Consider the following 23,141-nt stretch of genomic DNA (forward strand, 5'->3'; position numbering starts at 1 on the left):
GGTTTGTGAGTTTAAGCCCTATGTTGGGCTCTGCACAGACAGCTACAGAGCCTGCTTGGGATTCTCTGTCTCCCTTTCTCTCATCCCCTCCCCTGCTGTCTTTCTATCTCAAAAATAATAAATAAACATTAAAAAAAATTTAGGTATTTCCTTTGGCCTACCCTGTGGACTGAGAAACTTCAAGAAAATCTGGTATAAGGCAAATATCAGTTAATTTCAGAGTGTTGTGCAGACTATATTCTCTGATCACCATACAGTTAAATTAGAAATCTGGGAATAAGATAGTTACAAAAACCTCATAGTGTGAAAAGAAAGAAATGAAGGAAGGGAGGGAGGAAGGAGGAAAGGAAGGAAGGACTTCTAACCTTGACCATCACAGAAATCCTAGTGGCTATTATGATTACCTAGAAATGAGCGATAGGAAAAATAATTACGTCAGAGCCTGTTGAATACAGTTAAAAAGATACTTCTCAAGAGAAATTTATAGTAAGTGGAGATATAGAACAAATAATAGCAATTTAAAAGGCATATTAATGTATATGTGGCACAGGTTTTAAAATATTAGTACATCACTTAGTTTTTGTTGTGTAATAAACCAATCCAAAACCAAGTAGCTTCAAACAATAGCCATTTTATTCAACTAATAATTTTGTGGGTTGGCAGAGTGGTTCTTCTAGTCTGGGTCAGTTCAGCTGATATTTGCTGGGTTCCCTCATTCACCGATGATGGGTTAGCTGGTGATTAGATGATCTAAAGATGGTCTCACACAACTTTCTGGCTATTGGCTGAGACCTTGGTTGCCTTCTACATAGCCTCATCCTGTAGCAGGCTAGCACAGTGTTCACATGGTGGTTTTAGAATTGTAAGAGCAGCAAGAGAGGACATCCTCAGATGTGTAAGCAGTTTTCAAGTACGTTTGAGTAATGTCTTATTGCCAAAGCAAGTCACACAGCCATACCTGGAATCAGTGCAGGGGCAGGATCAGACTATCCAGAGGCATTGGAAGGGGGAATTACAGCCATTTTGCCAACAGTGTGCCACAATTTGGTGATGAGTAATTTTTTGCCAATAGATTTGAAAACTTAGCTGAAATGACCAACTTCCTACTGGAAAAAAAAAATTACCCAGCTAACTCAAGAAGAAATGAAAACCTGAATAGTTCTAAAAATAAAGAAATTATTTCAGTAGCTAAAAATGTTTAACCTCTTCTAACCTCCTGAAAAAGAAAAGGTAATCTTGGAGACAGAACTCCAGCAAACATTCAAAGAACAGGTAATTTCTTATTAAATGATTTTAGAGAAGGTAAGGAGGGAACACTGCCCAACTTGTTCTGTGAAGCTAGCAAACCCATGACATTGAGAATGTGACCAAGACAGCATAAGAAAAGGTGCTTATAAGCCAGTTTCACCTATGAACATAGGTTTAAAAATACGAAATAAAATATTAGTAAATTAAATCCAGTAAAGAATAACTCTTTAAACTTTCAGGAGGGGCTCCTGAGTGGCTCAGTCGCTAAGTATCTGACTTCAGCTCAGGTCTTGATCGCACCATCCATGAGTTCGAGCCCCACGTCTAGCTCTGTGCTGACAGCTCAGAACCTGGAACCTGCTTCAGATTCTGTGTGTGTGTCTCTCTCTGCCCCTCCTCTGCCTGCACTCTGTCTCTCTCCTCTCTCAAAAATAAACATTAAAAACATTTTTTTAATTAAAAAAAATTTCAAGAACAGTTTATCCCAGGTCTTGCAAACTTGTAAATTTTACATTGCAAGGTTCTAAGTTTAACATTAGAAAGTCAATTAATTTACCCCATTACAGATGAAAGGGGAAAATTGTATGTCAATATCAATAGATGCAAAAGAAGCACAGTTTAATAAAATGAAGCACCTATTTGTGGCTGAAAAGGTAAAAGAAAAAAATCTTAGCAAATTAGGTATAGAAATGAGCTTCCTTACCCCCCCCCCAAAAAAAAAAAGACTGCAAACATCATATGTCATGATAAAATGCTATCCCTGCTTTAGGCATTGTTGTTTGTAAGAGGCTTTAGCTATATTTATGCTTTGTATTGCTTTTATGCCTGAAATACCTGTTGGAGTTGGAGAAATGGAGTACGATTCCTGAAAGGCCTTTGGAGGCTTCATTGTTCAGACTGGAAACTAATTAGAAGAAAACAATAAAAATAGAATCGGATGAACTTAGGGAAACTTTTAAATAAATTCCAAGAGATGTTAAAATTGCCGTATAAAAGATTTAAAATTAACCATGTTACAAATCACAAAGTACAATGCATAGATGCTTTTAAGTTTTGAAACAATGTCAAACTTAAATTGTGAAATTCAAATTTGCAGTACTACAAAAAACACTGTGCACTCTTCACTCAACACCCAGCTTCCTTGTTTGTTAGCTTTTTTCTATATTTGCCTTACTCTCTCTCTCTCTCTGATTTACACACACATACACACACTTTTTCTTAAACCAGTTAAGTTGCAGGCATAATGCCCCATTACCCTTAATATGTCAGTTCATATTTCAGAAAAACATATACTTTCCTATGTAACCACATTGCATTTGTCAAATTAACACATAAATATTTACTGATTCATAGATCTAATTCATATTTTGCTAATTCCTAATAATGTCCTTATGAATCTAAGATCCAGTCCAGGATTAGACGTTGCACTTGTCACTTTTCCTCAATCTCATCCAATCCGGCAGTTCTTCAGTTTTTATCTTTCGTGACACGTTTTTTAAGAGTACAGACTAGTTTTTGTAGAATGGCAGGTTTAGGTTTGTCTCATTTTCCTCCAGTGGTGGTGGTGGTTGTGGTGGGGATTTTGGTCAGGAATACCATACAAGTGGTGTTTTCTCAGTGCATCAGACCAGAAGGCACACAGTGTGGATTTGTTCTTTACTCATGCTAAATAACCCTTGCCACTTGGTTAAGATGCTGTCTGCCAAGTTTTTCCACTATAAATTAATAAGTATTTTGTGGAGAGCCACTTGAGACTATAAAATATCAGTGCATGGATTTTAATATTTGTGAAATGCATTAATTTAAAAATGATGTAGAATTGATTGAGTAGTTGCTAAAGAAGTATGCTGTGATATAAATAGAAGTTAGTAGGTAATCTAATATTAGCATATGTATAAGCCTCAGTTTGTTTAAGATGCTTGCTTTTACATTGGACAAAAGTAGATGTACAGATAATCCAGAAAACTTCAGATATACATATATTTCCAGTTTTACCTTTCTGTTTGATCTGAATTTTAACATCAATATTAATACCTCTTCAGTAACTTTCTGTTATAATCAAACACTTCTGTAAATATTGTATTGAAGACTAGGTGGTACAGCCTTTGAAATTATAAATTGAAAAGGATTTTAGAAGTCATTCAGACTTTAATTTATTTAGACTTAATTATATAAACAAACTAAAAACTTAAAAGAAGATTGATTTATCCAGAGTGATATGTGAAATGGCATATGTTGCTGCCATTACAAACAATTGAAATCCCATAAAATGTAGAAATATATTTGCTAGAAGAGAATTTTTGTTTGTAAAAGCCAGATAGCAAGAATTTAAATATGAGATGTTGGCAAGTAGGTGGCATTTATGTTAATGAATTCCCTTTCCCCACATTCCCAACAAGCATACAGACCTTAACATTTGAGCATTAAACTCTTTCCCATCTAGGCAACTTCTTGCTTTAGTAAGTAGATGAAAGCTAGCATGCTAGTTGAAATGTATTTGCTAGACTGTTACAGTAATACTGCATTCCCAAATGTGAATCTTTACTAAAGATGGGGAGGCATGATATTGGTCAAAACTATCATGTTTAATAAGTGTGTGTGTGTGTGTGTGTGTGTGTGTGTGTGTGAGAAAGCTGTACTGTTACCAGTTAATTTCGTTACCAAGTCCAGAATGTGGCCCGTCAATGGTTTGTAGTATACACATTTAATTCATGTTATCCTTATCCAGAACAAAAGAGATGAACACTTACTGAAAAAAAGAAATGTTCCCCAAGAAGAAAGCTTAGAAGATTCAGATGTTGATGCTGATTTTAAAGCAGTAAGTTACTTTGGTGTTGTAAAGTGTTTTTACAATAATTTTATAATCAGAGAACTTCATTTTGAATTTAAGATCAATTTTATGATAATTAATGTATATTAACTCATAACTTTAGTAAATAGATTATTTAATAAATGTGATTTTGCTAATAAACTCTTCCCTGAACTGTCTTTTTTTTCTTTTAAGCAAAATGTAACACTAGAAGCTATATTGCAGGTATGTTATTAATTTAATATTTGCATTTTGAAGTATTTGGAAATTGATATTTTTTAAATTTCTAAAATTTACATTTGATGTTACAGAATGCCACAAGTGATAACCCAGTGGTCCAGTTAAGTGCTGTCCAGGCTGCAAGGTAAATACTAATTTGTCTAGAGGAAGTATTATTATAGGTGTCTTAGTAATACATTGCTAGAAGTAATACATTGCTGTGTCTGTTCATAGTTTGAAAATTATAGCAATTAATTTCTTATATTTCTTTTTCTAGAAAGCTATTATCCAGTGACAGAAACCCACCAATTGATGACCTAATAAAATCTGGGATTTTACCAATTCTAGTCAAATGTCTAGAAAGGGATGATAAGTAAGTATGGATTTGAGTCCCTGTTCACTTTTTTTCACTTACCAGAAAATTTAGGATTATTATTTAACAAATGGATTCATTTAGGTTTTGCATTTATTACGTTTTTCATTTGTTATATATTTTTATGTAATTTTCTAATTCTGTGATCATATTCACTAGACCTAGAGTGCTTCTTTTTTTACTATTTGAAGTGTGTGTATATTTTCTAGGAAAATATTAGCTTCTGTTTATTGCCTCTTCTAACTTACCTCAAATATTTTATTTATAGTCTTTATTTATTTTGTTTTTGTTTTTAGTAATATTTTAAAACAACCCAAATAGTGTTTGAGTCACTCTTTGCTTATGAGTCTATATATAGATTAACCTCATGACTGAGTCAACATGAATGGTTTCCAGAACGAGTGGCTCTTACCCTGGGAATATTCCAGCTAATCCACTGATCTTCTGTGAAGTCTTTAACAGAACTCCAACCATGATTAATTGTCTAATGTCCTGCTTTTTATTTGCAGTAGATTAAAAATCAGGTTATACTTTTCCAGAATAGAAAGGAAAAAACACTACTTTGTACCTTTTAAGGTACAGCCCCATTTCTGTTAGTGTTCAGAGATATCTTGGTGTGTTGTATCTTACACCTCATCAGTTTGAATTAAGTGCGAAGAATGTGAGTTTTAACTTCACAAAGTATTTTAAAACAAATGCTAGTTTTGCATTTGAAAGTATTTAGACTAAAATTTGGTGTATTTTGCTAAATGTTGTCTTATGGAATTTTCAGTTGACTAGATAAATGTAGCCACTAAGGATTTTTATTTAAAAATACTTCTTTTTCCTTTCATTATATGCTGCAACCGTTCCTCCAAAAATGCTTAACACTCACTTTATACATACATATTTTCTGTAACAAGATTTATTTAAGTAAAAGTAAGTTTTATATCAGCTATTTAAAAAACAATCTGTTCTACCTCTACTTTTAGGGACACCCTTTTTCCCTTTGATCTTCTCTTTCTTCATCTTTTTTTTTTTTAACTTTATATTCCAGCCTTTGGCATAGCCTCATTTTGTGGATGTGTTTGTGAATAGCATATACAAAAAATTATGCTAAAATATATACAGACCTCTGTAACTACTACCTGAAGCAAAAGCAGAAAATTGTCAGTAGTTTGGATCTGATTCTATGGATTGGTCATAGGAAATAGTGTTATCATATAAAAGCCCATAGACTTGGAGCCAAATAGGCATTGATTTAAATCCAGGGTTTGCTACTGACCCAAACTCAAGTGGCTTTTGAGCCTCAGATACCTCATCTACAAAAATCAGGTGATTGTGAGGAATGGAAATGATATACACAAAACACTACACAGTATCAAACTTACAATAAATGCTCATTTATTGTTTACTTATTGCACTCATTCTTTTTCTGTGTCTTCTCTTCCTTTTTTTTTAAATGAGATCTTAGAACATTCCCTGCTTTGTAATTTTATTTTTTTATATCTCACTGTTTTCTCATTTAAGGCCCTCATTTCTAGTATTTTGCCAAGCTACCAGGGCTGGCTTAATATAATAACCCCTTCTTCTTCTGGCCTAGAATGACATAAATTCATCATCTTTGATCTTATTGTCCATTTGCTTCTTCTCTGCCTCCAATATACTCTTTATCCCCTGCCTTTTGCCAAAATTCATCATAGTTCTTATCTGCTCCTCCATTTTCTTATCTGGCCCGTCTTTGTGACCTCACTGCTTGTTCTATCTCTGACATTTATTCTCCTTAAAACCTTTTTCCTTCTTGGATTTTTCTGACCTTTGGTACTATAACCTTACTCTCTTCGATATTCATAGAGCTTTCTTCTAAGTCCCTAACCTTTGGCTCTCCTCAGTTTTTGCTCACCTCCTCCCACCTTGGTATTCTATTTAAAGGAATTTATATTCTTACAGCCATCTATCCTAACTTGATGTACATAATTTACTTTCAACAGGTCTGTCCACCAGCCTTTAACTTTTTTATCCTAATTCTACATACCATGGACGCACCGCATTATTTTCTATACTCTGTAGGAGCCCTCTATATTTAGTATGTCTATAGAATAAATTCCAAGTGTTGAAGCTTGGGATTTGAGTTCTACTCCTCTCTGTCCACTGACACACACTTGGATAACCTACCCTTCCAGTTTCATCCCCTGTTACATGTTTTTACATATTTTCTTAGCTTCCACTCTCTGGATCTGCTCCTTGTCCTCCATACACATTGTGGTCATTCCACCCGTGATACTTTTATTTGTATTTCCAGCTGACAGTGCCTTTCTTTCTTTATCTGTCTTTGGAAAGCTAGGTTAGTTTTTACTTTCTTTGTGAGGTGTTCTGTCACAATTCCAAATTGTAATGATCTCATCTTTTCAGTAAAATTATGCAGTCTTGTAATAATATCTCCAGTGTGTAAAGCAGATGATGTAGTAGAGTCAGATAGGGACCCAGCTTTAAGACAGAGGCTGTGGCAGTGATTCAAGTGAAGTGGGTGAAGGCCTCAACTAGTACAGTGGTCTTAAGAGGAGTACTATAAATATAAGAAATACTTAGGGGGTAAAATTGACATGACTTTTATATTAGATGTTTATGGGAGAGGAAGGAGTCAAGGACAATAATGACTGGCCAAATGTTGCAGCTGTCAGTCACTCACTTAAAGAAGTAGGTTTACAATTTGACAATAAACTTCATATATTGAAAAAAAAAAAAAAAAGAAGTAGGTTTGTATTGACTGACTTTGGGAGCCAGTGATAGTCAGGTGGAGATATCCAAGGTGGATATAACAAGGTGAAATTAAAGGACACGGTAAAGGATAACTGTATAGATCTGCGGGTCATAAATTTAAGTGATAGTTTTGTGTCTAAAGATTTTTTTATTGTGTTTTACAGTCCTTCATTACAGTTTGAAGCTGCTTGGGCATTAACTAATATAGCATCAGGAACTTCTGCACAGACTCAAGCTGTTGTACAGTCTAGTAAGTAAATTAACATCCTTACTTGCTGGGATTTTTTTAAAAAAAATAAAGGCAAGGTGGGGCACCTGGGTGGCTCAGTTGGTTAAGTGTCAGACTTCTACTCAGGTCATGATCTCATGGTTCGTGAGTTCGAGCCCCATGTTGGGCTCTGTGCTGACAGCTCAGAGCCTGGAGCCTGCTTCAGATTCTGTGTCTCCTTCTCTGCCCCTCCCCTGCTCACGCTCTATTTCTCTCTCTCTCTGTCTCTCTCTCCAAAAATAAATAAACATTTAAAAAAAAAATTTAAAGGCAAAGATGTGGAGTTTATTGTAAAGACTGAATTTTACCTTCCAATATGTTTAAACTAGTGAATTTTAGGAGTTAATTTTGATGGTTGATATCTTTCCCATAGCTATCATTAATCTATCATTAAATAATTTCAATTGTGGTTACTAAAAAGTGAATAGTTTTATCTTTTTGGGTAGAGACTATCTGCTAATGACAGGTTTTAAAATTTCTATTTCTAGTACCTCCAGTGTATTGAGTAGCTTGTGCCTTTTAACTTGGAACATCTATATTTTTAAATTTTTGCCCACCTCAGGATGGGCTATTATTAGTGTGTTGACCCAAACAGACAAAACAGCACTTTGAAAAAAACTAGATGTCACCAAGTACTCTTTTTTTTTAAAAAAAATTTTTTTTTTTCAACGTTTATTTATTTTTGGGACAGAGAGAGACAGAGCATGAGCGGGCGAGGGGCAGAGAGAGAGGGAGACACAGAATCGGAAACAGGCTCCAGGCTCTGAGCCATCAACCCAGAGCCCGACGCGGGGCTCGAACTCACGGACCGTGAGATCGTGACCTGGCTGAAGTCGGACGCTTAACCGACTGCGCCACCCAGGCGCCCCAACCAAGTACTCTTAATACGTGTAACACTTAACTGGCTTTAGGTGGCACTGAAAATGATTTTAAGTAGTATACAATATAGCAATAAGTTACATTGTGTCAATTAGTGAGAATACTACTTTCTTTCAGGTATTTTGGTAATACCAAAGGAGAAAGTTCCCAGTTAGATGTTAGTTGTACCAAAAAGGTAGCAGATTTTAGACTAGGGCTTTCAGTAGAGACTAGTAGGTACCTACTAGTTACCAATCTACCTATTAATTGTACCTGCAATTTAGTAACAGTATTTTGTTTGCATTTTTAATCTTTTGGTTACTTTCTATTTGTGATACTGGTAAGTGATACTGGTCTTCTGTTTGCAGAAGTGATAAATAAAATCAGTTAAATTACAAATGTGAGTCAGTTGAAACCCTCACACACTGCTGGTGGGAATGTAGAATGGTGTAGCCTCTTTGGAAAATAGTTTATCAAAAGGTTAATCATAGAGTTATCATATGACCTAGCAGTTCTACTACTAGGTGGAACCAAGAGATATGAAAACATGTCCACACAAAGACTTGTACACAGATGCTGTACATTTACTCACAATGGCCCAAACATGGAAATAATCTCAATATCCATTAACTGATATAAGTAGATAAACAAAATGTGTTATATAATAGAATACTATTCAGCAATAAAAAAGAATGAACTACTCACTATCAACAATCACCAGATTATGGAAAGAGCCCAAATGTCCATCGACTGACAAATGGATAAAGATGTGGTGTGTGTGTGTGTGTGTGTGTGTGTGTGTGTGTGTGTAATGGATTATTCATCGATGAAAAAGAATGAAATTTTACCATTTGCAACAACGTGGATGGAACTAGAATGAAGCTAGCATAATTGCTAAGCTAAATAAGTCAGAGAAAGACAAATACCATATGATTTCACTCATATGTGGAATTTAAGAAACACAACAGGTGAACATAGGGGAAGGGAAGGAAAAGTAAGATAAAAACAGAGAGGGAGACAAACCATAAGAGACTCTTAAATACAGAGAACAAACTGAGGGTTGGGGGAGAGAGGAGGGGGTGAGGGGGATGGGCTAAATGAATGATGGACATTAATAAGGAGGGCACTTGTTGGGATGAGTGCTGGGTGTTATATGTAAGTGGTGAATCACTAAATTCTATTCTTGTAAAGATTATTACACTATGTGTTAACTAACTTGGATTTAAATAAATAATTTTTTTTTAAAGGATGAACTACTGGTATGTGCTATATAAGGATGAACCTCAAAAACATTATGCTAATTGAAAAAAGCCAAACACAAAAAAATCCCACTTATTATACACTTTCATTTGTATGAAATATCCAGGGTATGAAAATCTATAGACATAGAAAGCAAATGGCTGCCTAAAGCTGAATGGGCAGTAGGACTGCTATGTGGGTGTGGCATTCTTTAGGGGGTAATGGAAATGTAAAATTAAATTGTGATGGTAACTATACAACTCTGTGTAAATGCTAAAAAACGTTGAATTGTGTACTTAAGCAGGTAAATTATATCTTAATAAAGCTGTTAAAAGTGTGAGTTGGTTTTAATTTAAGTGTTGGTAGTGCAGAGAGATACAGAAAAAATACTGTAAGTAGTACACAGTTGTCTGAAAATTTTTTTTTTTTTTTAATTTTTTTTTCAACGTTTATTTATTTTTGGGACAGAGAGAGACAGAGCATGAACGGGGGAGGGGCAGAGAGAGAGGGAGACGCAGAATCGGAAACAGGCTCCAGGCTCTGAGCCATCAGCCCAGAGCCTGACGCGGGGCTCGAACTCACAGACCGCGAGATCGTGACCTGGCTGAAGTCGGACGCTTAACCGACTGCGCCACCCAGGCGCCCCAACAGTTGTCTGAAATTTAAGAAAAAATGATCCAGCTTATTTTAGCTTCCCACCTGGAATGGGTATGATACCATTGTTTCAGAACTTAAGCTAACATGTAAATTATGTAAGCATAAGGATTATAATGATAAATCTCTTTTATTATTCAAGGTAAGCCAGATATGGGAATAATCAGTTCTTTAATTAATCCCATATCAGCGATTGGGATCATATTGACTAAAGTATTATATTCTAAGTTTATGTGTTTAGGGTTTTTTTTTTTAATGCATTACAGGAAAAATTTCATTTTTTTTTTTTTTTAGTTAATGATATAACAACTTTTAAATATTGTCAATAGGTGCGTTATTGAATATAATTAGGGGAAAATACTAAATTTTTTTAGGGTAAGGGTATATGCCACATTTATTCATTCATTGAACTATAATTGGGTAACTATAGTATGCCAGGCTCTCTCTCTCCCTCTGTCTCTCTCTCTCTCTCTCTCCCTCCCTCTCTCTCCCTCTCTCCCTCCCTCCCTCCCTCCCTCTCCCTCTCTCTCTCTCTCTCTCTCTCTCTCTCTCTATATATATATATATATATATATATATATGTTTATTTATTTATTTTGGGAGAGAGAAAGAGAGTGCGGGACAGAGGCAAATAGAGACAGAATCCCAAGCAGGCTCTGCTGTGCCAGTGCAGAGCCCAATGCGAGGATTGAACTCCGCAAACCATGAGATCATGACCTGAGGCAAAATCGAGTTGGTTGCCTAATGAGCAGAGTCACACAGGCACCCCCAAGCTCTGTATATTTTGTCAATGTATTTAGACTGAAATCTATAAACTCTTCGACATTTTATAATACCAGTATTTATTTTTCTTTATTATAGATGCCGTACCTCTTTTTTTGAGACTTCTCCATTCACCACATCAGAATGTTTGTGAACAAGCAGTATGGGCTTTGGGAAACATTATAGGTAAGTTGGATTTAGGTTTAAAAAGAGACCAATTAAGAATCTTAATTAACTTTTTTCCTACATTGGCATAGCCATTACATCCTATGTTTCCTCTAATTTTAACGTGGGTTGACTATCTTCTTGCCTTATAAGTACAAACTTAAGATGGTACCTCTTGAAACAGATATGCAATTTGCTGTCAGGATTTTTAGGTTAAATTTGTGTTCTCCAAATCAAAATCTGGAGAAACAGCAACACTTGATGCCCTTGACTAATGGTGAGGAAACATAGAACATCAGTGTCCCAACATGAGCCATTGCATACATTTCAGACTTTCTCATCCTGAATGTAATTTTTTTTTAAATACAATTTTCATTTCTGTAGGTGATGGTCCTCAATGTAGAGATTATGTCATATCACTGGGAGTTGTCAAACCTCTTCTGTCCTTCATCAATCCCTCCATTCCCATCACCTTCCTTCGGAACGTCACATGGGTCATTGTCAATCTCTGCAGGAATAAGGATCCCCCACCGCCTATGGAGACAGTTCAGGAGGTAAATGAAGAATTGCAAAGCCCAGATGGTATATTTTCCCTATGTTATGCTTTAGAGTTTCATGCACAGGGAATGAAACAATGCATATACTGATTTCATTGCAGGTATGAGATTTTTTAAGTAGCATATCATATTTAATTTTTGACTCCTGTGAAATGGAAGTTGAGTATCTTGTGGCACCTGAGAGAATATTAGTCCACCCTAATTCTTATTTTTTAATGACTGTTTTCACGAAAAGGAAACAAACTTTCAAAAAGAAAAATATAAAAGGAGAAAATCAAATCTCAGAAATTTTGTTACTACATTGCATTGTTGGTTTACTGCTAAAAAAAATTAAAGGATCGCTGCAGATAAAACCTGGTGTACTTAAATTCATATGTTCTTGAATGAATTTACATTAAATCCAATTGAAATTTCCCTAGATTTCTGATAAAATTAGTGTTCTAATCTAAATTAGTGTTCTGAAATGTGTGACATGCTTTGTATTAAATTTATTAATTAAAACAAAGTAGAAAATTTTTAATTTACATTTAATCTATAAATGAATCTGAATATTTTAAGTTTTTAAAAATTCTATGCAGCCTTTAATCACTTAACTGTGTCAAAAAATGTTAACTCTGAATCTTTATAATTGATATCTTTCACCAGCTTCTACTGCGTTTTGCTGTTATGGAAAGGGTACTTAGTGTGATTCTACCTCTTCCCTCCCAGATGTAAAAAAAAAAAAAAAAAAAAAGGATCTGTAAGGCCTGAATTCAACAAACTGTATACTTTGTACTGGTTGTTATTTTCTTGACTAAATCTGGAGCCAGAAACTTTAATTTGACTCAAGTAGCTTATTAAATATAGGCAGGTAAGTGAGACGACAGTTTTCAGAATAGCTTTCTTTAGGCGTGCCTGGCTGGCTGAGTCGATGGAGCATGCAACTCTTCATCTTGGGGTTGTAAGTTTGAGCCCCACATTGGGTGTAGAGATTACTTAAAAATAAAATCCTTAAAAAATAGATTTTTTTTTTTTAGAGAGCTATACTGTATAGTTTCATCTCCATTCTTTCCACTTGACATTTTATGTCATAAAGAAAGTTACTGAAAACAACTGTTTTTTCTTTTAAGGTACATTAATCTCTGCCAGATTTATTTGGAAGTTTTAATCGGATATCTGAAGTATGTTTTAGGTTTTTCAGATTGAATTTATCAGATTTTCATTTTCCTAATAGGGATTCAAGCAAATTTAACGTTGTCTTTTCTTGCTCTGCAAATAGTATTTACTGTTTTTTGTATCACAGTTATTCATTTTTACAAAGACATATTCATCAACTCTGTGTTATTTATTGTTTATCTTCTTTCCTCAGATTTTGCCAGCATTATGTGTCCTCATATACCATACGGATATAAATGTAAGTAAAGCAGAAGCTTAGATTTGGGATTTTGTTCTTGATGGAACTGGAAAGGTTATTTATTTTTTTAGTCTTTTGTAAGTGTCAGCATATATTTTATTAACTCGTGAAGCTTCCACAATGTATAACTATTTTTCAGAAACAGGGTTAAGGTTATATTAAATTTATATCTTAAATCATCCAGACAGCAATAATGCTAACTTTGGAGAAGATTTGCATGTGTAATGTATCTGTATTATTAGTGTATTTTAAAGTATCAGTATTTATAAAGAGGTGAAATCTTTAGAAAGCACCTTCATGGGGTGCCTAGGTGGCTTAGTCGGTTGAGCGTCTGACTTCGGCTCAGGGCATGGTCTTGCAGTTTGTGAGTTTGAACCCTGCAGCAGGCTCTGTGCTGACAGCTCAGAGCCTGGAGCCTGCTTCAAATTCTGTGTGTCCCTCTCTTTCTGCCCCTCCCCCACTTATGCTCTCTCTCAAAAATAAATAAACATTTAAAAAAATTTAGAAAGCACCTCTATATTTCTTTAAATCCCATTTGGTTCTTTTTGTTTTGTTTTGTTTTTGTTAATGTTTGTCTGTCTATTTATTTATTTAGAGAGCGTGAGCCAGGGAGGGGCAGAGAGAGGAAGAGAGAGAATCCCAAGCAGGCTCCTCACTGTTAGCACAGAGCTTGACATGGGGCTCGATCCCACAGACCACGAGATCATGCCCTGAGCTGAAATAAGAGTCAGACCTTTAACCCACTTAGCTACCCAGGCGCCCTTCATTTAATCTTATGATAGAATAGATATTGTCACCATTTTACTGAGTGAAAAACTGGGCCTCGGGGAAAGATTAAGTGACTTATCCAAAGTTGCAGGGCTAATAAGGATCAAAGTTGATATACACAACTGAGATCTTCTGATGGCAGATCTTGTGTGGTTTCTTTGAAACCACACTGTCTCCCAGGAGACAGTTGGAGGTACATACAGTGTTGAAGACCCAAACCTTTGGAGGTATAGTATTGAAGAATATCAAGTATAATTTTAAATGCAAAGGTATTTTTAGATGATTTGGTCATTACTGAGATTTACTTAAGAATTTCCTATATATATTCTGGCAGATTTTTTTATTAGATAATCTGAAAACTCTCCTTAATGTAGTAATGCAAAATGTTACTCTTCCATGGGGTAATATAATGAATAAATTTCAGTGAATCTGGTATTGATTCTAGTGTTCATCTAGCATCGATTTGACATCTCTTGTTTCAGCTAAGATCTCTTTCTGATTTGTTACGTGTTTGTGTTTTTATAATTCTGTGTTTGTTTACATACATACATAATATGAATGTGTGTATGCCAGAATTATGTGTGTAATTTGTCATTGGGGTGAAGAAGATACATCTATGCTAATGTTGCACCACATTTCTCTAGTTCATTTTAGAACTTTAAGCTCTTAGGATGGAATACTTTTGCAACTAAAGTAACTGTCCATTTGTGACATAGTCCAAAATATCATAAAAAGTAAGTGAAACTTCTCTCTCTTACAAATGTGGTAAGAGGCAGATATCTAAGTAACTAATCTGTCTAATGATATACAGATGGAAAATGAGTAGTATTTTGTCAAGTTGAAAAGTCATTTCAGGTATATGAGGAGAAAAATATTAAAGACTCAAGAGAATACTTAGGACGTTTGGAGAACACAGATAATTAATAACCCAGCACATTTGCTGGGGAGTTAAGTTGCAGGGTTTTGAATCCTGTGTTAAGGAGTTTTGACTTTATCTTGTAATCAGTGTAGAGTCCTTGAAGATTTTTTTTTTAATGTTTTGTTTTTTTTGAGAGAGAGTGAGACAGAGCGTGAGCAGGGGAGGGCCAGAGAGAGGGAGACACAGAATCAGAAGCAGGCTCCAGGCTCTGAGCTGTCAGCACAGAGCCCAATGTGGGGCTCGAACCACAAACCATGAGAACATGAACTGAGCCAAAGTTGGATGCCCACCCGACTGAGCCACCCAGGCGTGCCTTAAATTTTTTTTTTTTTTTTTTTGAGTCCTTGAAGATTTTTAAACAGAAATGATGTGCTCATATCTGTTATGGTCAAATAACTTAGAAAAGGTATGCAAGGTTTGGACTGGGGAAAGTATGAATGTTAAGTAGGCCTATTTTGCTATCATAGTAAGTCTAAAGAAATTGATGAAGGCCTGAGCTAGAGACAGTAATGGCTAAGAGAGGGAAAATTTGAGCGTTAAGAGATAAAGTAAGTAGGACTTCGAGAGGAAAGGATCAAAATGAAGGAAAAGTAAAAATTACTTTGTTTTCTAATTTAGCAATCCTCATGGATAATAATGCCATAAGTATCAGAAGGAGTAAAAAGCAAAAGGATGAGACTAGTAGAGGAAGTTAATGAGTTTATCGTAGGGCAGACACATTGATTCTGGTTTACTTGAACCATGTTGTTCATCCATAGCAGTAGTCCAAGTAGGAAAACGCAATACAGATTTGAGATTTGTCCGTATTTAAGGGATTCATGAAAATATGGAAAAAGGGCTAAAAATTGAATTCTAAGAAACTCTCTACACTTAAGCAATGGCAGCAAGAGAAAAAGAGCCAGGAAAGGAGTTGTTAAAACTAGAGAGATCGAAGAATAAGCTATAAAGCAAAGATTGGGGGGAAATATGGCAGAAATCTAGCAGTTTCTGGATCACACAGCATCTCGTATACCACCTTAAGAGCCATATATCCTTTTTATGTAGCTGATGGCAGACCAAAGAATAATGGTCTAATTTGTGTTCTGGATTGATGATTCATACCATTAAGTGGAGTGTAGAGTTAAGGGGAAAGTAAGGTTGGAAAGACAAATCAATGGTGATTTTGTAGTATGGATGAGAGAAAATTAGCACCAGTGTTAGAGCTCAGACATTAGGAAGACAAGAGAAGACTTGAAAATTTTTTCGATGATAACTTGCTGGGTTTGACGTGGGTGGTAAGAAAAGAGGAAGTCGGGGATAATATCCAGCTTTCTAATTTGGGTTTTAGGGTATAGGGCACAACAGAAAACAAGAATAGTAGCAGGCAGAGGAATGAAACAGCCGGAATGACTTAATTTATTAGTGAGAATGCTGGAGAAGCTGGGTTGGGGTGTGGACATTAGAAGAAAAACTAAATATTGACCCTTAGGACTACAGAAGAAATCTGGACGGATTCAGGTTAGTCTGTGTTTATTGCTTTCTGGCTATTATGCTTCTTAAAGTTAATTTGCAGTTGCAGTGATTCTGTAGCATTTGGTTTTCCTGCCCTTTTTGAAGCTGTCCATGGCTTGACATGCCTAGACAATTTTTAGTGTTCCCTAACATTTGATATAAATCTAGCTTCTTTTACTGCTAGCACAAATAAAATTAATCAGTTGTAGCAGATGGGTTATGTGTAGAGACTTGATTGTTAGTGACACTTGATGATAAGTGTGTCAGGGATCCCGGAGACCACCCTCAGATTCAGTGAATTTCCGGAAAGAATCACTGAAAAGCTGTTTTGCTTATAGTTTATTACCACAAAAGGATACAGATCCATTTAGGAAAAACTCAGTTTTTTCCTTCCTACATAGGGAACGACCTAGTTCTTCCTGGCTGTGTGTTTATCTTCTGTGTGTCTCCTTTATTACTCACACAGAACACTTTACTTCTTGACACTTCTGGTCACCAGATGTGTGGGAGTTTTCCCCACAACAACAGGCAAGTCTCTGACACCAAATGGGTTTCCTGCAATTTAATTTGATTGTGACATGGTCTATCTGGAGAGAGTGTCAGGTCCCACAGGTTAAGTGCTCAGGTCTTCCAGATTACCCCAACACACGCACCCTTCAGATGCCAGTTGCAAGCCCAGGTTATCACCTGTGCTCATGACGGCTGGCTATAGATTGGAAGTTCCGACAAGTCCCCTCCTTGGGTTCAATTAGATTAATTTGTCAAAGTGGCTCATAGAAGCCAGGGTAACACTTTAATTGCCAGTTTATTAAAGGAGATGATAAAGGATACAGATGAACAGCCAGATAAAGAGATACATAGGCCAAGGTCTAGGAGGGCCCTGAGGGCAGGAGCTCTGTCCTCGTGGAGGTAGGGTCCACCACCCTTCTGGTGGGGACATGTTTACCTACCTGGAAGCTCACTGAACTCTGTCCTATTGGAATTTTTATGGAGGTTTCCTCATGTAGGCATGATCAATTATTAACTCTATTTCCAGCCCTTCTCCCCTCTCCGGAGGATGAGGCATGGAGTTGAAAACTCCAAAACTTCTGATTAGGGCTTGGTCTTTCTGGCAACCAGCACCCACCCAGAGTCGCCTCAGTAGAACAAAAGATGTTTCTAGTGCTCTTACCACTTAGGAGCTTATAAGAGTTTAGGAGCTCTGTGTTAGGGACAGGGTCAAAGGCAAATACTAGAACAAGAGAAGCTCCTAGTACTCTTATCACTTTAAAAACTACCGGGTTTTAGGACTTCTGTGCCAGGAATCACAGACAGACACCTATATATAAATACACTACTCATATCATATATGTGTGTGTGTGTGTGTGTGTGTGTGTGTGTGTGTGTATGCATATGTATATATATACACATATATATGTGTATATAAATATATATTTCCTATTATTTCACAAGATTAAAATCAACAAAGGCAAAAGGCACAGAGGGCAGAGTTTAGGAGAAACCAGATGCAAGCTTCCAGTTATTCTCTCCCAGTAGAGTTATAAGGACAGTGCTTTATTTTCCCAGCAGTCATGTGTGACACATATGAACACATGAAATACTGCTAACCAGGAACCTCCTGAACTTTGGTGTGCAGGTATTTATTGGGAGTCAGTCCCAAAGGCATGGACATCCCGCATGATGGCCCTTACCTCAGGCTTCACCCTCTTCCGGAGGTCAAACTGATACAAGTGTGTCCCACAACCTCAAGCAAACTAAAAGAGGTACTCACATAAAATCACATTGTTACATAGCTATTTATTTGCCCAAGATCTGAGGTACACAACATCATTAGGCAGTATAATCCAAGAACTCAGAGGTTATCTCAAAGTTGCTGATCAAGGGCCAGTCCTTTCTTTGGAATGTATAGAATGTGAGTACCTCAGGCCTCCTAAGTTACCCTTTATTGCATATAAGGATTAAATGTAAGTATACTCTTGTAACTCGACTCAGCTCTAGTTGTCTCTGAAGCATGTGTCAAGTTGACATTTCATAGATATTCCACAGACGTCTAATCTTCTAGGAAATGCTATACATGTTAATAGCATTTTTAGTAACAGTACCTAGCAGGACATGATTTGTTAGCACATTTATTGGAGTGGAGACCATTGAAGGTCTCTGAGCTGAACATATTTTTGTTGGAAGACTTTGTGTTGCAAGAGATTGCCCTTTGACTCATATACTAGTTTTCAAGAAGATTGTTTCTTCAGAACATTAACCATGTAGAGTTGTCAGTCTTTTGCATGGGTGCATTTGTGCTTTCTGTTGTGTGTCTAGAGATGAGCTTTCCTGGAAGTCTTTAAGTACCTGAAATATTGGCTGAAGTAAAAAACTTTTAAAGCTTTGTAGCAGAGAAAAACAGAAATGAATAGTGGAAAATAATTAAAGTAGACCAGGGTTGCTGAAGACTTTGTTGGAGCATCATTAATCAGATTATTAGCTAGAAGGAAAAGAGTACACTCATAGACTATTAATAGCTGTAAGAGCCAGGTAGCCTGGCATAGAAATCAAGAAAAGGGGAAATCCAAGAAAAAAGAATAGCAGAAGGAGAAGGTATAAAAGAGCAGAAGCAGTTCAAATGGGAAGAGTTAACAAAAGGTAAAATTATAAACATCAGAGACATAGAGCAGCTGTTAGCCTGATAATGGAGATGAGAAAAGCAAATTTTGATGAAAACAGAAGAAGCTAGAATGGCCTGATAATCGTGTGCTATGAATTTAAAAGTTTTTAGAGCTTTTTTCAAATGAAATTTTCAGTGAAGACCCAGTATATCACTAAACAAAATTAAAGAGAGACTAGAGCCTGCAGTTTTAGGAGGCCTAAGACTTAGCTGAACCCACCAGTTTTTAAGATACTGTCATGGAGATCCACTGAAAATTATTCACTGACCTCAGCTTAGAAGCCTTAAATATTTCATTTTTCTAAACCTCTGTATAATAGAAAAAGGTGGTTTTCTGCTAGTAGTGGGTGCCACATGGCGGGGGTGGGGGGGAGGTTACATTTTATTTAGCAGCCTCCTAAAACACAGGCCAACTTAACTAGTATTGTTTTGTGAACATGGTTTATTCAGACACACTATTATGGATAGGTATTTAGGCTGTTTCCTGAATTTGCAAATATAAATAATGTAGCAGTAAATATTCTTGTGTATTTTCATATTATTGGAATACCCTTGAGTAAATCCCTAGAAGCGGGATTGCTAGGCCAAAGAATGAATGCATTGTAATTTTCTTACATACTGCCCAAATTCCTTGTCTTAGAGACTGTGCCATTTTGTATTTCTAGCAGCACCGTATGAAAGTGACTTTCTCCATAGCCTTGCCAATAGCATATGTTATCACATTTAAAAATTTTGCCTACCTGATGGGTAAAAAAACTGTATGTCAGGTTTTTTTTAATTATTTTTTATTCTTTAAAATTTACATCCAGATTAGTTAGCATATAGTGCAACAATGATTTCAGGAGTAGATATCTTAGTGCCCCTTACCCATTTAGCCCATCCCCCCTCCCACAACCCCTCCAGTAACCTTCAGTTTGTTCTCCATATTTAAGAAAAATATGTTTTGTCCCCCTCCCTGTTTTTATATTATTTTTGTTTCCCTTCCCTTACATTCATCTGTTTTGTCTCTTAAAGTCCTCATGAGTGAAGTCATATGATTTTTGTTTTTCTCTAATTTCACTTAGCATAATACCCTCCAGTTCCATCCACGTAGTTGCAGATGGCAAGATTTCATTCTTGTTGATTGCTGAGTAATACTCCATTGTGTGTGTGTGTGTGTGTGTGTGTGTACACACACACACACACACACACACACACACCACATCTTCTTTATCCATTCATCCCTCAATGGACATTTGGGCTCTTTCCATACTTTGGCTATTTTTTTTTTTTAATAGATGAAATTTATTGTCGAATTGGTTTCCATACAACACCCAGTGCTCATCCCAAAAGATGCCCTCTTCAATACCCGTCACCCACCCTCCTCTCCCTCCCACCCCCCATCAACCCTCAGTTTGTTCTCAGTTTTTAAGAGTCTCTTATGGGGGCGCCTGGGTGGCGCAGTCGGTTAAGCGTCCGACTTCAGCCAGGTCACGATCTCGCGGTCCGTGAGTTCGAGCCCCGCGTCAGGCTCTGGGCTGATGGCTCGGAGCCTGGAGCCTGTTTCTGATTCTGTGTCTCCCTCTCTCTCTGCCCCTCCCCCGTTCATGCTCTGTCTCTCTCTGTCCCAAAAATAAATAAACACTGAAAAAAAAAAAAAAAAGAGTCTCTTATGCTTTGGCTCTCTCCTGCTCTAACCCTTTTTTTTTTTTCCCCTTCCCCTCCCCCATGGGTTTCTGTTAAGTTTCTCAGGATCCACATAAAAGTGAAACCATATGGTATCTGTCTTTCTCTGTATGGCTTATTTCACTTAGCATCACACTCTCCAGTTCATCCACGTTGCTACAAAGGGCCATATTTCATTCTTTCTCATTGCCACGTAGTACTTCATTGTGTATATAAACCACAATTTCTTTATCCATTCATCAGTTGATGGACACTTAGGCTCTTTCCGTACTTGGCTACTGTTGATAGTGCTGCTATAAACATGGGGGTGCATGTGTCCCTTCGAAACATCACACCTGTATCCCTTGGATAAATGCCTAGTAGAGCAATTGCTGGGTCGTAGGGTAGTTCTATTTTTAGTTTTTTGAGGAACCTCCATACTGTTTTCCAGAGTGGCTGCACCAGCTTGCATTCCCATGTATGTCAGTTTTAATTTGCATTTCTTTTTTTAAAAAAAATTTTTAATGCTTATTTTTGAGAGACAGAATGGGTGCAGGGGAGGTGCAGAGAGAGAGGGAGACAGGGAATCTGAAGCAGGCTCCAGGTTCTGAGCTATCAGCACAGAGCTTGATGTGGGGCCCAAACTCACAAAATGTGAGATCATGACCTGAGCTGAAGTTGGGTGCTTAACCAGCTGAGCCACCCAGGTGCCCCTAATTTGCACTTGTTTCTTTCTTTCTTTTTTTTTAATTAGTGAAGTTGGACATGATGTTGTATATATAAGGGCCATTTTTATATCTTTGTAAGTAGCCTGTTTGTATTTATTGCCTGCTTTTCTATCAGATTTTTGGTCTTTTTCTCTTAGGTTTTAAAAGTTCTGTATATATTAAGGATATTAGCTCTTTGTGATACATTATTTCAGATATTCTCCTAATTTGTCTTTTGTCTTTGATACATTTTGCCATGCAGACTTATTTTTTATGTAATCAGATTTATCAATCTTTTGTTGAATCTAAATCCTTTTCCTGAGTTAATAAATTTTTTATTATGTTAAGGAAATATCCATAAAATCCTATTTTGAGTGTTGACATCAAGAATGAGTGTTTAGGGGCACGTGCGTGGCTCAGTTGGTTGGGCGACTGACTTCGGCTCAGGTCATGTTCTCACACTTCGTGAGTTCGAGCCCCACTTTGAGCTCAGAACCTGGAGCCTGCTTCGGATTCTGTGTCTCCAGCTCTGTCTCTACCCCTCCCCTACTCACATGTACGTGCGCAGTCTCTCTTCTCTCTCTCTCAAAAATAAACATTAAAAAAAAATTTAAGAATGGGTGTTTAATTTTTCAGTGACTGTGGAGATAATCAGGATTTTTCTTAAATCTATTAATCTAACATCTAAATGATATTTCTAAAATTGAACCTTCTTTGTATTTCTTAAATAATTCCACTTGATTATCATATATTGTTTTCTTAGTGTAGTATTGGATCATATTCGCTAATGTTTTATTGAGAATTTTTGCACCAGTATTCACATAAGTGATACTGGGTCTGTGGTTTTACTTTATGCTATCTTCATTAGGTATTGATATTATATTTTTATTGCTTTTTTAAAGTTTAGGTATTAACATTGTGCTTCCTTTATTTTCTATGCTCTGAAACAATATATATAGCACTGGGGGCTCTCCCATCTTTGAAGACTTGGTAGTTTTGCCCTTGAAATTTTTGAGTCTTGGTACTTTGTGGGGTTAGTTCCTTGATAATTTTCTCTGTCTTTGCTATGGAAATTGACTTGCTTAAGCTCTCTGTGTCTTCCGAGATCAGTTTTTATTAACTATTGCCCTAAGAAGTTACTCTTTTCATCTAGATTTCAACTCTACTTCCATGTGCTATTTACTGTTCTTTTTCTAGCTCTTGATTTGGGATTTATTTATTTGCATCCTTTTAGTTGTGTTGTGTAAATTTGTAGGAATATGAACTTTCCTTTGATCACTGCTTTACATACATCCATTATTTTCTAGTATGTGGTGTTTTCCTTGTAATTTTTTCAAAATTTAGTTTTTTTGGTATTTTCTGTTTCATCCAAGAGTTGTTTGTTATATGGCTCTTAAATTTCCATAACAGAAGTCTTTTTGGTTTTTATTTTATTAATGTCTATCTAACTTTTTGTATTGGAATAGTTTTATAGTATTTCTGCTTTATCTAATTTATTGATGTTTTCTTTGGAACTAACATGATTTTTATGCTCCATATGCAAGTTATATTATCTATTAGCAAGGTATAAATTTCAATATATATTCATAAGATCTGTGTCCTCATTTTTTATCTACTTTTCTCATACTGAAAATCTCTCGTGTGTGAAAATACATTACTCGTTTATTTT

The 23,141-nt window shown here is 36.2% G+C and overlaps 1 protein-coding gene across 1 annotated transcript in view; it reads left to right on the top strand.

The window, feature by feature from the left end:
- The window catches only part of KPNA3 (karyopherin subunit alpha 3), a 100,232-nt gene that overhangs the window by 62,242 nt on the left and 14,849 nt on the right, over window positions 1–23,141 (top strand). Inside the window, exons 3-10 of the mRNA XM_030310186.2 lie at window positions 3,977–4,066; window positions 4,253–4,282; window positions 4,369–4,421; window positions 4,554–4,649; window positions 7,553–7,638; window positions 11,269–11,355; window positions 11,719–11,888; window positions 13,240–13,284. Of these exons, the coding sequence (XP_030166046.1) occupies window positions 3,977–4,066; window positions 4,253–4,282; window positions 4,369–4,421; window positions 4,554–4,649; window positions 7,553–7,638; window positions 11,269–11,355; window positions 11,719–11,888; window positions 13,240–13,284 (657 nt within the window). The remainder of the gene's footprint in view (window positions 1–3,976; window positions 4,067–4,252; window positions 4,283–4,368; window positions 4,422–4,553; window positions 4,650–7,552; window positions 7,639–11,268; window positions 11,356–11,718; window positions 11,889–13,239; window positions 13,285–23,141) is intronic.

This window comes from Lynx canadensis, chromosome A1 (genome assembly GCF_007474595.2).
Source record: "Lynx canadensis isolate LIC74 chromosome A1, mLynCan4.pri.v2, whole genome shotgun sequence".
Classification (NCBI taxonomy): Eukaryota; Metazoa; Chordata; class Mammalia; order Carnivora; family Felidae; genus Lynx; species Lynx canadensis.